We start from the raw sequence: 15986 nt of genomic DNA on the forward strand, positions 1-15986 counted from the left end.
AGATATTTCAATGTAATGTAGACCTACCTTTCAAATCCTAAGGTCTACACTAAAATAGATATAACATTTAATGTTATGAAACATGTTACATAATAATAAAATATGACATCGCCATATTACTTTATTACTTTACTTTACTATGTAAATCACAACGGACTTGTTATGTTATTCCAATGTGGACGTGTTATTTCACAAAAATTATATAACATGTTACATAGTCTGGACAGAACTTTCTGCTATTTACTTACATGTAAATGTTAACTAAGCTCACAACAATATTCTCGCAATGATTTAACACAACCAAAATTAAAAACTTTGTAAAACTTTTTTATTCTGAGACAGGCTTGCGCTTCACGACGCTCATCCATACTAATTATAAATACGAAAGTGTGTCTGTCTGTCTGTCTGCTAGCTTTTCAAGGCCTAACAGTTCAATCGATTTTGATAAAATTGTGTACAGAGTTAACTTACATCCCGGGGAAGGACATAGGCTACTTTTTATCCCGGAAAATTAAAGAATTCCCACGGGATTTTCAAAAAAACCTAAATCCACGCGGACGATTTCGCGGACATCATCTAGTGCCTAATAAAGAAGAATGATGAGTTGGAGTGTGCTTGTCACAAAAAACTTTGACTTTTATAAATTCAGTTTTTTTTAATTTACTGAAAAGGATTGGAAGTTATTTATGAAAACAAAATAGTCAAGTCCGCTCCAAACTTGAGCGGTAAACTTGATCGTGTATGGCCAGCGTTATGCAACCAAAAATTGTCAATATACTTTAAGTATCTACATTTAATGAGGGAAATATTTGTGTAATTTTTATTTACAATGCGTTGTCCTAGTAAATAATACAGTTTACACTAAAATTAATAATCATCTATGTGTATATTTTATTCATATAAAACTATGTAAAAAGTTTTGTACTAACTTAAATGAAACTAAAACACGAGATTGTGCGTAAATAGTAATGATGGAATATCAAAGATATACAAGCTATAAGCGAGTAACCAACGTTGGCACAAAACTTCGATATTTCATAATCCTAAACACATAAATGGATAGCCAATGTTGGATCAGACATTGGTCCCAATATTTAACCTAAATCATTGCCTATTTTATATACGTTAGTGAAGGAAAAGGTTTTATGGTTGAGCCATTATGAACGTGCGATCGGAGTCATAAATCATTACTATCATAGGGTTGTGAGATGCCGCAAAAGTCGTTATCGATAAAGGGATGCCCCTCGGACGCAAGTAGCTGGTAGCTAATGTTGTATTGTTTCCTTATAACCTACTATCGACTAATCTTTTTTTACTGTTACATACAACACCAGAGCATCAGGTTCCAGTTGCATAAGCCCTGTAAGTGCGAGCGAGAGGTCTGATAAAAATGATTTATGACCAAGTTCACACGTTCGTAATGGCCCAACTATAATAAAGATGACTAAGCCAATATAGTTACAAATAATTAATAAAATTGATAACTTAACATCTAATGATAGTTTTAAAATTAAATAACTATGTAACTTGAATACTGTTTGTTTAAAACACTCAGATTTTGACTAGACTTGTCGTTTTTATAGATTTTCTTAATAATTAAAAAAATAGATGTAGGTACTTCAAAGAAACTAATACATTCAAAAGCGCAATTATAACTTTTTTCTATGGAACACATAAAATTTAACTAAAATTGACTGATTTTAGTTATTTTTTCGCAAAAACTAAAATAAAGAACAAAAATGCACTAAAACAAGACTGAAATTCACGATGTTTTCTATAGAAAAGGACTGTTTTAGTTACAATTGTGTTTACTTACGACAAAATACTTACCATTATTTTAACTTAACATTGTAAAAAACATAATATAATAATTAAAATAAACAAAAATCTATCTTCAAATTGTAAATAACTTCCTAACAAAAATAATATTCTTTGGTGTAAAAATACATAAAGTTATTATCTATAATAATAGTAAATAAAAAATAAACATTATTATTTTCGGGAATGACTCTAATTGACTAAAAATTTACCTTTATTACCCTTTCTGTCGATAAAGTTAATGTTAGATCTTCAAAGAAAAAGAAGGCTGAAAGTCATAAAATATTTTTTAACCTACGATGAATAACTTAGGTTCATTAAGTACTATTTTTGAGTTAAGTTAGTTTTAGTATTTTTTTAAAAACCATATCTTTTGGTACTAGTATCACCATGAATTTTTAATGCGTAAAAATTACTTCTCACGCGCCATTTTAAATTTATGTGTTTCATGTCAAAAGAACGACTTCAGTCCTTATTTAAAATAAGGACTGAAGTCGTTCTTTTGACAAAGGTGAACCGAACTTTTGACATGACAGTTAACCTATAGAGTTAAAATAGCGCGTGAGAAGTCATTTTGTACGGACTATACAATATGGGATTAGTTTCTATAGGGCCAGCGCAAAAGGGCCACTCGCCACAGCCATACGTTAGTATCGCTTGCACCTCCGACTCCGTTCAAACGCAATTAACAACGCACGTTTTTAGCGGGATAAATCTTATCGAATACGTAGTGACGCATATTTTGAATATAGAACTATTCATACGTGTTCGTACTGTAAAAAAGTAAACAGTTTTAGCTGTGTGAAAGGTTCAATATTCTACTCTATCCGCAGAAATAAGTTAGTAGGTATAGCACTCTCTCTGTTACGTAATCCCATACAAATGATAAAGACAAAAATCTCATTGGGCGCTAACCATTTTGCGTCACCTACCAATCACAAACGAAACTATGTTTTCTAATTGCTTTCGAATATTTTTTAAAAACATATTTGAATTGAATTTCGAATGTTTTATTTAAAACAGGTTTGCGATTGGTTGGTGAATCAAAATGGTTAACGCCTACTGAGATTTTTGCCTCTGTCATTTGCATGGGATTACGTAACAGAGAGAGCGCTATACTAACTTTTTCCGCGAATAGGGTTTAATATGTACGCGCCTAAAGACATACCTATTACAGTGCGACAAGGCTCTCTTGGCACTTGAATGACATTGACAGGAGGGCGCTTTTGGAGAACAAAGGCTTAGAATATTTAAACAAGAACAAAGGGAACACTTCACGGCAACGTTATAGTTCCGATTTTGGCCACGCGCCAAGATAGCCTTGTCGAACTGTACTTCAAAAACGTGGATGTTTCGTGCATTGTGGCTCTTGTGTTTGATTTATAATACTGTATTGTATATTTTCTCAAAGGAAAAGGCTCTCAATGTAAACACAATACACATAATATTTAGTAAGCATTATTGTACACTACATACAGCAGATGTACCGGGCGCGTGATCTAAAAGCGCGCGTCGTCGTTTGATCCCTTCCAAGTAAACTTCTCTGTTGAACAAACCGGCCGCCAGGGGGACTCTGAAAGTATTGAGCTCAATTTACATTGAAAGGAAGTGGACACGAATTTCTAAAATATTATAAAGCATATTGACTTTTATCTTCACCACGTAAAACACCAATTTCTTGCCCAAATGAAAAATTCGCCGGAACGCGCCCGATTTTCCGCGACTTGGCGGAAATTTTCTTTCTTGGTAAAAATTTGTGCTTTACATTACCTTCTAAGTTCTAATATAAATTAAGCCTTACATGGTAATCTCAGCGTCTCAACTATTAAGAGATATGTATATAGTGCACAAGTATATACAGTACCCGGCAGGAGATATTGTACATCGACCTTTAGAAACAAATAGCGGTTTCGTAGAGCGTTGTCTCTGTCGTTGAGGAAGACAAAACGTCACATAGGTATGAGTGACAGAGACAACGCCCTACAAAGCCGAAATCTCATTCTAAAGATTGATGTTTTTCGGTCGAAGGTCGGTTTTCGGATATTTCCCTTTAAGACAGTGCTACCTGCCTTACATGATTCTAGATCAACGGAAAGTGCCCTATAGGTTTTGATCCCTTGACGGGTCTTAACATATAGACAGATAAAAAGGCAACGAAGTGATCCTATAAGGGTTCCTTCGTTTCTCTGGAGATACGAAACCCTAAAGATCGGCAAAAATGAACTTACTTAATGAGGTCAAACTTACATATCAGTACCAGGGCGTAGCGCCGCAGAGAACAGCGCCCACACCGGCTTGTGGTCGCTCGTCACCACAGACTGCACAGAGTTGTACGCGATGCACTTCAAACCCGATGGAGTGGAAGTACTAGCCATTCGCCTTAACCCTACAAGTATTATATAATGACGACTTCTATAGGTAGACCAGAATTTCATGAAATGAAATTCCAAATTTAGCAACACTACTCCGCGAACACCTCATGTACAGTCCGTTCACAGTTATTTTACCTCTGACGTTATATTTGGCACCATTGCAAATCACACAACAATAAACCCTAAGCTCTAATGTATAAAGCAAACAAAGCAATGGTGCCAATATGACGTCAGGGGAAAAGTTATAGTGAACGGACTGTACATAGTACCTTCTCTGTGGTGAATATTAATAATACGGTATTTAACAACTAGTCAAATCAGTGACTTTTTATCAAAAGGCATTCCGAACCAGTGGTAGATGCATCCGACTATTCGTAAGTACTTGTAAAAGTTTATACGAATAAAAAAGATTTTTATTTATTTATTTATTTAAAACGTCAAAACGCGCGCTTTGTATGCGAGATTCTATGAAATACTGGAATGTGACGTCACATCATAATGACGTACTTTTTTTAGTTTAATAGATAATTAAAAATGGTTATTACACTTAAAACTAACAAAGGAGATTTTTTTAATATAGTCAAACCCCCATGTTTTAATCTAGTGGGAACACCGCGAAGGGAGTTTTTTTTTTTTAAATTGATAAGTTGATAGTTGATACCACAGTTTGCATGTGCGTGAAAAGAACGATCTGGTGGTCGAATTGCACCAGACATCCAGGTGGTGAGGGTGAAATTGCTTACGGTGAGCGCCACTGTCGCGAACTGTGGTGCTAGGGAACTGGGAAACTTATGAAAAGTATAAAAAGTGTGTTTACCTGCAAATGCAGACGTCGAATTGGGGCCCATAGATCTAGCCTTGTATAGTATTCGATCCGTATACGCCGGCGCCCTCTGTTTACTGGACGTATCAAACTGTTGACTTCCTGGGTCATACTGCAAATAATTATTTGTTAAGTAAATAATATTGTTATAAATAAGTAAATAGGAAGACAGTAGCGTAGATTGTGTGTTCGACAAATAAATTATTCCGTTACGCGTACGGCACTTAATGATAGCTGAAGTGGCAGCGCAAACAAAGCTATCACCAGTACCAGTGCGTCTTAGATTCTTTTCACAAATAAAAGCACTTATAAAATTTTATTTGAATAAACATCTTTCCATTTCTATTGCCTGTCCATTCAAGCGGAGTGGAGTTGCGGAAGCGGCGATCAATTAAAGCGATACGTTACAAAACCCCCTCCTCTGAACACAGCAGTACCCCGCCACGCTTGCTTTCGTTCGTAAAATGACGTCAATCCGTTGCTCTGTTACGGCGTTATTGAACGACAAATGTGTAAAAGATATCATACTATCAGGCGGAGATTGTTTATTTATCTGGGATAAAAAGTAGCCTATTTCACACTCCCCAGGTCCTGAACTATTTACTGTACCCATGCAAAAAACCACGTCGATTCACAGCTCCGTTGCGGCGTTATTGAAAGACAAATGCGTAAAAGATGGCATGTTATTCCGCGGGAACCGTTTGTTTTTCCGGGGTAAAAAGTAGCCTATGTCGTTCTCTAGGTCCTCAACTATGCTTATGCAAAAAATCACGTCGATCCATAGCTCTGTTGCGCCGTGATTGAAGGACAAACCAACAAACAAACTAACACTTTCGCATTTATAATAATATGGGTCGGGATTCCTCTTTGCTCAGGATCGTGACTCCTTTTCATTAATAACATAATGGTAGCAGTTCTATTGGGGAAGTAATGCAGAGGGTTCCCAGATAAGAGCTTACCTTATAAGTAGGAGGGAAAGTGATGGGCGCTTCTCGGAAATCCCTGAAAGCGGCTCCGTCTTCCAGAACTACGGTCAGTTGGTCTGCGTGCAGAAGCCCGTGAGGTAAATGTGCAGGTAAAGGAAACTGTAAACAAAACAAAAGGTAATTATTAATTAATGCCCGCATTTGCGTGGACTACACAAATTTCTAACCCCTATTTTACCCCCTTATGAGTAGAACCAAAAATCTTTTTTAAGCGGATGTCTACGTCATAATAGCTATCTGCATACCTTTCAGCCTGATACGTCCAGTAGTTTGAGCTGTGCGTTAATAGATCTATCAGTCAGTCAGTCACCTTTTCATATATATATTAAGAAAAAGAAAAGAAAATAATGGCTTTACTTACTTTTGTTTGTTCTATCCATCTCAAAACCGCTGCTCTCGGTTCACCCAATCTAAAGTTTAGGTCACCACACCAGAACACATAGTCGAAATTGCTTGTGACATCTGTAAAAAATACCTTGATGAAATAAGACATGAGAAATTTCACTGATATTCTCATTTCCCTGCAACTAAGAAACAGAACAAAATAAGCTGCCACACCCTTTTCGTATGGGTCAGTTTAAGATGGAAGCACCAACTGAGACATGTTAACTTGCAATAAAATAAAAATTTATCAAGATGAACCAACCTTTACTTCTATGCCTGCACGGCAAATTTTTCGGCAAATCAATAGACCGTATTATCCTTTTGATATCCGACAGTCTCTCCTTAACTTTCTCTTGATGAGCGGTCAAATGGGCAGTAACAAATAGAAACGTAGAACCGAATAACGCGAAGGATATTGCCACGGCCCCTTTAGTTCGAAACGCAGTTCCCGGACGGACAGACAGACTTGCATCTTCTGGTAATGAACAGAACCAGATGAGGTCCCTTCGTATGAAAATTGTTAAGTGAATTGTACCTGGAACAAATTTGACAATACGAATAGACTTGGCGGCAAAAACGTGCTAGCATTCCGGTACGATAAGGGATAAGGGGTATGGGCAGTGGAGTGCAGTTTATAGAGGCATTCAATCACTGCTTACCTAACGCATAATGGATTAATGCTTATTTTCCTTTTGGACCTGCTTGTAAATAAGTTCCTATTTAAAAACTGCTTTCTTTTGCTGCAAACCCTATGCACGCCACTGGGTATGGGTTTAATAAAAAACTGTCATACCTCTTCCAAGTTAGCCCGCTTCCAAGTTCCACCTTAGACTGCATCATCACTTACCACCAGGTGAGCTCACAGTCTAGGGCTAGCTTGTAATGGAATAAAAAAGATGTAACCCAACATACACCATTCTTTTACTATACCATTTTATGATGCCATCATAAAATACAGGAAAATTCTTAAAACCAATATGCATATTTGTATGAAATAAAAAACATACTTTATTTTCGTGGCACAGGAATATTGTGTTCTTCTTTAAAAAATAAATTTTACTAGCAACCCACCACTTCACACGGGTGCAATTTATTAATGAAAGAGATTTTCATAAAAAATACGATACAAATTTTCGACATTTCTGATGGATTTCCTTAAAATTTTCTATCATACAAATCTTGGCTTGACAATTACGAGCACAACAAAAAATCAGTCAAATCTGTGGAGCTGTTGTCAAGTGATGATTTTTCCTACGGCAATTGTTGTTTATTTACACATAGATAAGAAAAGATTATCACCTAAGTAATAAGAATGTAGCAGTAAATGTGATGGACCCAAAACCTCTTGTATAGTTATTTCCCATTCAGTCCTTTCAGAGTATGACTCTTGCGTGCCAATGGCGAAAATGTCTGGGACATGTTCCACTTGGTTGGGAAAAATAAAATCCGCCAGCTCCCTAAAAAAAATACAAATTTTTATATGGAGTTATAATTCTTATTTTCCGACACTATTAATCAATCTATCAGTCTGTCGATTAGTCACTTAGCAACATTGTTATTTGTCAAAAACTGTATGATCTTTCTCAATCTGATCTATTTTTAATCTGTTGCTGTAGTAACTTATTGACAAATTATATACAGGTTGATTATTAATTTTGGTGTTATGGCCAAAATTAATAATCAACCTGTATGTGACCTATGTGTAATGTAATTGTGAAGCACACCAGCCAAGTAATCTGGGCTGCTGTGCTTCGTAAGCATGTAAGACTGCTGGTCAAACACTGGCTGTGTGGGATTTTTTACCCCAAAATTAATCATAAGATATTATTAAGTAAAATAAGAGGATAATTTATTAATAGGCTACTTGACACTTTTTTTAAGTTGGTCTTAAATGGTTAATATTTGTCCTATTATATCAAAAAAATTAACACTATATTTTTTTGCGCCCTAATAACCGTAAAACTTTAATTTAAAAATATATTTTTCTTAGACAGGTGAAAACACTGGTCGGCCATGTTTGGCCGATAGATTATCTGTGCTCTGACGTCATGCACTATCGTTATTGTATCATCCGAGAAAGTAAAAAACGCATCGATAAAGACCACAGGAAAGTTGTGGATTAGAGTGCCCAGTGAAATAAATATACGTAACACGCAAAGACTTGCTTAAAGGGATCCTATATGACTAACGACTTCAACCCAAATTTATTTTTGCAAAGATCACTTTGTTGTAAGTCTTACTTAATAACTTATTCAATTTATAAAGAGAAAACGATATTTTTTTACGTTTACTATGAGTTTTTAGAAATATATAAAAACTAGCTTATGCACGTGACTTTGCCCGCGTGGACTTCATAAATTTCAAACCTCCATTTAACCCACTCAGGGGTGGAATTTCAAAAAATCCTTTCCTAGTGGATACCTTCTCTTTACCTACAAAGAACACACCCACCAAATTTCATGTATCTAGGACCAGCTGTTTAGGCTGTGCGTTGATATATAAGTTAGTCAGGACTCTAAATTTTATATATATGGATACTACGTTAGTCCCCGCGTGACATAGGGATGACATTTCTTTGTTTACATATTTAATGACGTCACATCATGGCTGACAGCGTTTTCTGCGTTTCAAATAAAAATAAAAACTGTATTTTTTTAAATTGGATTTATATATCCATCCTGCGTTTTTAATAATTGTTATTGATATATTTCGTTGTCTTAAGCAAAATACTATAATAAATAATCATTTATTGGACGAAATTAGATATGAGTCAAGTAGCCTATTGCTGTTTTATTTTTATGAGTATGAAGTAGACACTAAAAAATAAAAAAGTAAAGAAGCAATATTAGTTATACTATCATTCTGAGTTCAAAAAGCTGTAAAAGATTAAAAATTGGTAGTGTTAGAAATTTAATACCTTGGTGGTGCTTGCCCATTCATATTCCACGTACCAATGAATATCCTCACTTCTCTATCAGGGAAAACATGTTCTAATTCAGCTGCACCTAACAGTGAATGTGATGCCAACCTTCCATACAAATAGTTCCTAAAAGAAGAATTCAATTAAGAATTTATACATAAATTATTGATGCAGCATTACATGCAGTTCTCTGATAAATTTTGTCTATTTGGTGCCATAACTAATGCCTCATCCATTTAGATCTAAATTCTAAATTAATAACCAAGTTCTAAAATTAATGAAAGAAAAATGAAATCCTCAATTTAAGCTTTTTTAGTTTGGTTAGTCATAATTTTTTTAATTTTAAGTAATTACTTTTAGTACCTATAGTTAAATGTGAACAAACAACATTTCAGTAAATTTTAACTGGTTGATAGCTAAAATGACACAAAAGCAATGCTCCAAAGCAAAGGTTGCTTAAATCCTAGTTAGCCAGATTGTTATGATCTGTATACAATGACCAGTTAACAGGTAAATTTTTTGCCAGATGAGTACCTAATACTCTCCATAATCCTTATTGAAAGAATCTATTAGATTGGTGCATAAATTTGTTTGCTTTTTGTGTTGTTTGTTTTTTTTATAAGGGCAGAGATATTTATTACAAGAAGGAAATTTAATTAGTCATTAAGTAATTTGGGGTCCTTAGCAACAGAAAATAAATAAAAGCTTAGTGGTAACTACCAACATCAAAGAAAAACACCTCCAACTAAAGAAGATGGTGAACTTGATAATGTATTAAAAACTAAAGAACTTATGCACCAATCCAATACACTCAGTCCAGTCCCAATTAAAGTTAGTAAATTTGATCAGGGTATAGTTGACCATACCTCTGTCTTGCCTCCTGTGTTGGTATAAGCCTCAGCACCTGTGCAGCAAGCAGGGAATTGCGAGCCAAGCTGTCAGTGCTCCCTGCGCGAGAAGCTGACCGGGTGACTGTTGACTTGCTCCTAATTGAATGACATGGTATACATGGACGGTACATTAACATTACATGACATGTAGTTTGAGGTTGTAGCACATTATGCATGGGAACATTGCATAGGATATGATAGATTATAGCACCACCAGCATAGCTGTGAACTGAACTTGATACTGATGATGTCATGATGCAAGAGAGCAATTAATGTGAGATAATGTACCGAAAGGGCACAAGGAACACATAATTTGAATTGATAACTAAAAAAATTACAGTAATTGTTGGTTTATGTTACGTTTAATTGCAAAAATTAATCTATTGAGCCAATAAGTTGTTTTTCTTCCACACCAAATTTTCTTAAATCCCATAGTAATATGCTACAACCTTGAATTCATTGGCATATTAAGTAGCTATAATCTTTAAAAAACAAATTAGCATACCTTCTCTTACGATCTAATGAACTGCTTCTGTCACTCTCTGGAGACGATGAGTGGTACAAGGGTTTTGTATCATTGGTTATCAAATGATCTGCAGACAGCCTCTTAACAAATAACTTACTCTTTGGTTTAATACCTTCAAATGAACCTGAATGTTCAAAATATTTTTTTGTTTCATCACTTTTAGGGAAATTTACAGTTACTTTAGGGATCTCCTCACTTTTTGTTTGAGACACTGTGTGATCGCTTAAACTATTATTACTGGAATTATTCACTGGACTACTTGGCCTTGATACTGAACCTTCTTTAGAAGATTGAGGCTCCATTAAACTTTTCGGTCGAGATCTCCTGAAGAATGTTTTGCAACACTTATGGTTATTTTCATCGTCGTTATAGTTTCGATTGGAACCATCACTAACATGTTCACTATTTGAATTTTGACCATGATGACTATTATCCACGCATGCCTCGGAATAGTATGCACTTTGTGCTATAAAAGGATCAGCTGGGGACATAGGGCGTGAGTGGGACTGGCCAAATTCTTCATTGGAATCTGTATCGACATAGCAGCCAACTTTGGGAGATTTCTTCACGAACAAACGTTTCCGTAGGGATAATTTTTGCTTGGTTCTGGTGGGTGACGTTGTCATGTTTGGTTTAAAACCACTATAATGACTAATTTAAGTTACTAATTACATTTTTACTAAATATAGACAACATAACCTATAATATTTCTTTGTGTCATTTTGTCATTTTCTGCTATAATGTACTCTGTGATTTTCTGAACTGCCAATTGCCAAAATCAAATTGACATCAGCTGGAAAGAGATACGTTCAATAGTTCAATAGTCACACTCTTATTGATCAATATGATCATTGATCATTAATTTTAAAATATTATAAAATTGTAATAAAACACAATAGTTAGGTGTAGATATTATACATGAATGTAGTTAGGTATTGTTTTTGTTTGCATTAAATTAGTTACTATGGCAACTTTATGTTGTGGACAAGTTTACATTAGGCCTCATTAGGTGGTCTACAAACTTAGACACCAGCAGCAACTATTGTCCTTTAGCTTCCTGTCTCAGTCCTAGCTGATAGATTGCAATTACCATCATTTTAATAGGTACTGGCAATAGGACGTAGGTACCACTTAAAAGGCAAGTTAAACGTAGGCAGGCATTTTATGTCAAAAAAGTTATATTTGGGCGTAAATTATACACAATGTGACAGATAATAAAATAAGTAAACTAGTGTGTCTTGAAGTTGCGCTGCCGGTCCCCGGTACAAGTAGATTTAGTCCTGTGAACGGTGGATTTGGCGACAAATTTCCGCCTACCACTGACTGTATGCCGTCACCTGTTTGGTAAAGTTAGGCTTAAAAATGTGAAAAAATAACTACACAATACCTACTTACCTACTAACCGATTTAAAATGAGATTTCGGCTTTGTAGGGCGTTGTCTCTGTCATTCGATAGGGACAGCGCTCTACGAAACCGCTATCTCTTTCTAAAGGTCGATGTACAATATATCTTGCCGGGTACCAAATGGTTAAGGTTCAGGTAGGTATTATGTGTAGGTAGGTAGGTATCTAACTATGTACCTAGGTACCATAGAAATATTTCGGGGCGCTTCGTCACATGAGTAATTTTACTCGTGTGGCTTCGTTGTTCATGGCTTCACTAAGAGAGAGACTAGCTCCTATGCTAACTCGACTCCCTGAACTTAACGTTAGGTAGGTTCCTTACCTACCTACCTTTACTTCACTATATTTTAATTTTAGTAATTTACTTATCCTAAACAATATCCATAGGGACCATAGGTACGAATATTATAAATGCGAAAGTGTGTCTGTCTGTCTGTCTGCTAGCCTTTCACGGCCCATCCGGTCAAACGATCTTGACGAAATTTGGTGCAGCGATAGCTTACATCCCGAGGAAAGACATAGGCTTTTTATCCCGGAAAATCAAAGAGTTCCCATTGGATTTTTTAAAACTTAAATCCACGCGGACGTAGTCGCGGGAATCATTTAGTTTAGTTTAGTTATAAAATGCTGAGTTTAGGTATTTAGATAGGTAGGTACACTTACCAATATTACAGAGATCATTAGTGCAAGCTCGATAATACGTTCGAAATGTAGTGTCCGTCACATCATGATTGAGGTAATCTGGCACATCTTCACAACCACGAATGAAACTGGCCACAACACCAGTGGGGTCCTACAAATTAAAATTGGTCAAGTGCGTGATATCGAACGGTAGAGTTTCGTATAACCCGGCCGAAATATCTGCGAACCTGGCTTATAGTGACGTCATGCAACGCGCTCGCGTTGGCACCGGTGCTGGATAGACGAAAACGGGCGAGTTGCGGGGAAGCGCATTCCAGCGAGGTTCGTAGATATTTCCGCTAGGTTAGTAGAGTTACCTACCTAACTCTTGACATCAGGATTCAGAAATACTCGTAAGATAGCATGCCATAGTTTTATTAGCAAATGCGCAACTAAAGTTTCGCCAGACGCTCAAAAGAAATTAACGTCGGTGTTCGACTAGGTAGGTACTAGGTAGGTACCATCCAAAATTTTCCAAGCAATCCAAGCATTTACCAACTTATTAGCTTCGCCCAAATGGAAAGAATGAATGTAGGTAGGCATGTAGTTAGGTAGGTAGGTACTACGAGTAAAAGTTTAATTTTCGCACGTGTAGGTACCTACTTAGCTATCTAAATATCGAGAGCCCGGGAGCGAGTCGGGAGGGAGGGCCAGACCTTTGTTATTTTATAAAAGCTGAAAGTTTCTCTGCATATCGTCCCTAACACGGAGCAACGATCAGCGACTTAAAACTTTAATAAATTGGACCTTCACAACTTATCAAAAAAAAAAAGAAACTTACGACGAACTCCTGTCGCATGATTGTGCAATATTTGTATCGACAGTCCACTCTCCGTGTAGTGTTTGTTATCACCAAGCAGGACGTGTCGGTGTCGACGGACGAGAACCCGCATGCGTAACATCGGAATGTGCCTATAGAGTGCATAAAATTAGCATTTTAGGACTCCGTACCTCAACAGGAAAAAGGATTCCTTATAGGATCACTTCGTTGTCTGTTTGTCTGTCCGTCTGGGCGTTGCGTGCCCGGGATCGAGCCCCTGACTTCACAAATAGGAGGCGGATGTCTGAACCACTAGGCTATCACGCCTATGCATAATTATGATATTATTAGGTAACTAGCTGCCCTGGCGAACTTCTTCGAAGTCTGTCAATCTGCACTTAGACAGCGTGGTGGACTATGGCCTAAATCCTCATTCTGAGAGGAAACCCATGCCAAGTAGAGGGCTGGCGATGGGTTTAGATGATACCATTTTAGACCAACTTCAGTAAATAATTTCTTTACCGATGCTCGAAAACTTACTTACCTATGTCCTAGGGTTTTAGGGAAAAGAGACTGGTTACTCAAGTATATTCATAAAGCTGAGTTAAGCGCTATTTTTACAAGGATGATACTCTGTATTATTATATAGTAGTATAGTACATATAACTAAGCTGAGTCAAAGGGTTCGGCGTAAAAAGATTATTATGTTATGTCCAAATCAAATTAACAATGTAGAATAGCGCAATCAAAATATATTTCAGGGATTTTAATTATATTTATTCGTTTATTTATTAGTTTAACATAATATAACTTAATAAAATTATTATACTACCTATGAAATGCGACAGGTCGAGAAGGCAATCGGGGAAGGCAAAGTGTGGGTGTGCGGGGTGTACCCACCCCGATTGCCGTCGCGTACTATAGGTACTAGTTGCAGTTCAGAAAAATTGAGTTAGAGACAACAATAATAATAATTATTATTTATTAGGTAGGTAGGAAATAATAGAGAGTGCTATCTAAACGGAAATAAAGTAGAGCAATCCTGTGCAGTGATATTCGAGGAGGAACTAGGAACTAGATAACCTACGCTATAGGGTAGCTATACATTCTATACTAAGCGGGAGACTTAAATTCCTACCTGCAGATTGCCCAACAACACAAGCTAATAGCAGGAACAATATTTTCGTATACATTTTCTTTGCACTTCACATAAACAATTAATGAGTACCTACTCTTATCACGGAATCTACGAATACAATATGAATGCTTTCAGTTCACTATCTAAGACTGCCACTAAAATCTATATCTTATCAAATTATTGATTACGCTAATAAGTTTCGTGAATCACAGTGCCAATTGGCTATAATAATCTCTGTAAATATGCACACACACAGAGTTCCGACAAAAGTTCTTAAGTATTTAGATATTTTTATATTTATATTAATTCCGTTACAGTACAGGTTTCACAAAAGTAACAATAATATCAGTACCCTTAAAAACCTGGAGAGTGACATAGGATAATATCTTTTGTCCCGAGAAATCAAAGAATTCCCACGGGATTTTTGAAAACCAAAATGCTCGCGTACGAAGCCGCGGGCATCAGCTAGTAATAAAATAAAATAAAAATATTTTTTATTCAATTAAACTTTTACAAGTACTTTTGAATCGTTAAATATTAATCTTTAAGTGGTAGCAAACACAATGGATCGGAGACGGTCGAAGTGAAACAGGGTAATGGTATCCCAGAACCTATATAATACCTAAGTTGCTACGGGTGGTAGCTATTCGTAATAGAACCTTAAATTCAGCCAGTAGAAGTAATTGCGAGAGTCGTAATGTTAATCAGAGCTTCCGTGCTAGCCCTGCAGTTCTTAGTACCGGTGGCAAGTCGAAGTCCAGTCCAGTCAAGGGGCACTGTCCGACGGGTATAATAGCCGTTTCACCGACACCCGCGCCCGCCTCAACCATCTGTACGTAATCGATTGCCAAGCAATTACCTCCAGACAACTTGTCTTGCTAACGGAATGCGTCAGGTGTTCTCACATTCGATGGATCCTTTGAGCCATGTCTCTTTGGTTGCAAGTCGTACATTTTTGTTTGGCGAGCGGTACATAATTTATTTAGTGCCACACATCTAAATATATAAAAGGAAAAGGTGACTGACTGACTGACTGACTGATCTATCAACGCACAGCTCAAACTACTGAAGGGATCGGGCTGAAATTTGGCATGCAGATTGCTATTATGACGTAGGCATCCGCTAAGAAAGGATTTTTGAAAATTCAACCCCTAAGGGGGTGAAATAGGGTTTTGAAATTTGTGTAGTCCACGCGGACGAAGTCGCGAGCATTAAGCTAGTTGACTTATATATTACTTCGTATGGACAGGGTTATTGAACAAACAAAATGGCACGGACTCATTG

General features: G+C 36.5%; 2 protein-coding genes across 2 annotated transcripts in view; one reads left to right on the forward strand and one right to left on the reverse strand.

The window, feature by feature from the left end:
- The window catches only part of LOC117987946 (lysophospholipid acyltransferase 7-like), a 300396-nt gene that overhangs the window by 198076 nt on the left and 86334 nt on the right, over positions 1 to 15986 (forward strand). The gene's annotated exons all lie outside the window — the stretch shown is intronic.
- LOC117987723 (inositol polyphosphate 5-phosphatase E-like) lies at positions 2309 to 14904 on the reverse strand. The gene is made up of 14 exons (XM_034974763.2): positions 14703 to 14904; positions 13586 to 13716; positions 12787 to 12916; positions 11921 to 12056; positions 10699 to 11370; positions 10170 to 10289; positions 9301 to 9429; positions 7683 to 7840; positions 6646 to 6918; positions 6361 to 6461; positions 5973 to 6098; positions 5008 to 5125; positions 4066 to 4204; positions 2309 to 3391 (listed from the first exon to the last, which is right to left on the reverse strand). Exons 1-14 carry the CDS (start codon positions 14755 to 14757, stop codon positions 3277 to 3279), a joined length of 2403 nt encoding a protein of 800 aa, XP_034830654.2. The 5' UTR covers positions 14758 to 14904; the 3' UTR covers positions 2309 to 3276.

The sequence above is a fragment of the Maniola hyperantus genome, chromosome 13 (assembly GCF_902806685.2).
Source record: "Maniola hyperantus chromosome 13, iAphHyp1.2, whole genome shotgun sequence".
Taxonomy (NCBI): domain Eukaryota; kingdom Metazoa; phylum Arthropoda; class Insecta; order Lepidoptera; family Nymphalidae; genus Maniola; species Maniola hyperantus.

What these genes read in the sequence shown, in the direction of transcription:
- LOC117987723 (XM_034974763.2), bottom strand. Translation starts at nt 14,757, where the DNA reads ATGTATACGAAAATATTGTTCCTGCTATTAGCTTGTGTTGTTGGGCAA. An exon ending in ATTTTATTATCTGTCACATT is followed by an intron (nt 11,371 to 11,920) that starts GTGTATAATTTA and finishes AACTTAAATTAG; the next exon opens with TCATTATAGTGGTTTTAAAC. An exon ending in CTACGCCCTGGTACTGATAT is followed by an intron (nt 3,392 to 4,065) that starts GTAAGTTTGACC and finishes CAATACTTTCAG; the next exon opens with AGTCCCCCTGGCGGCCGGTT.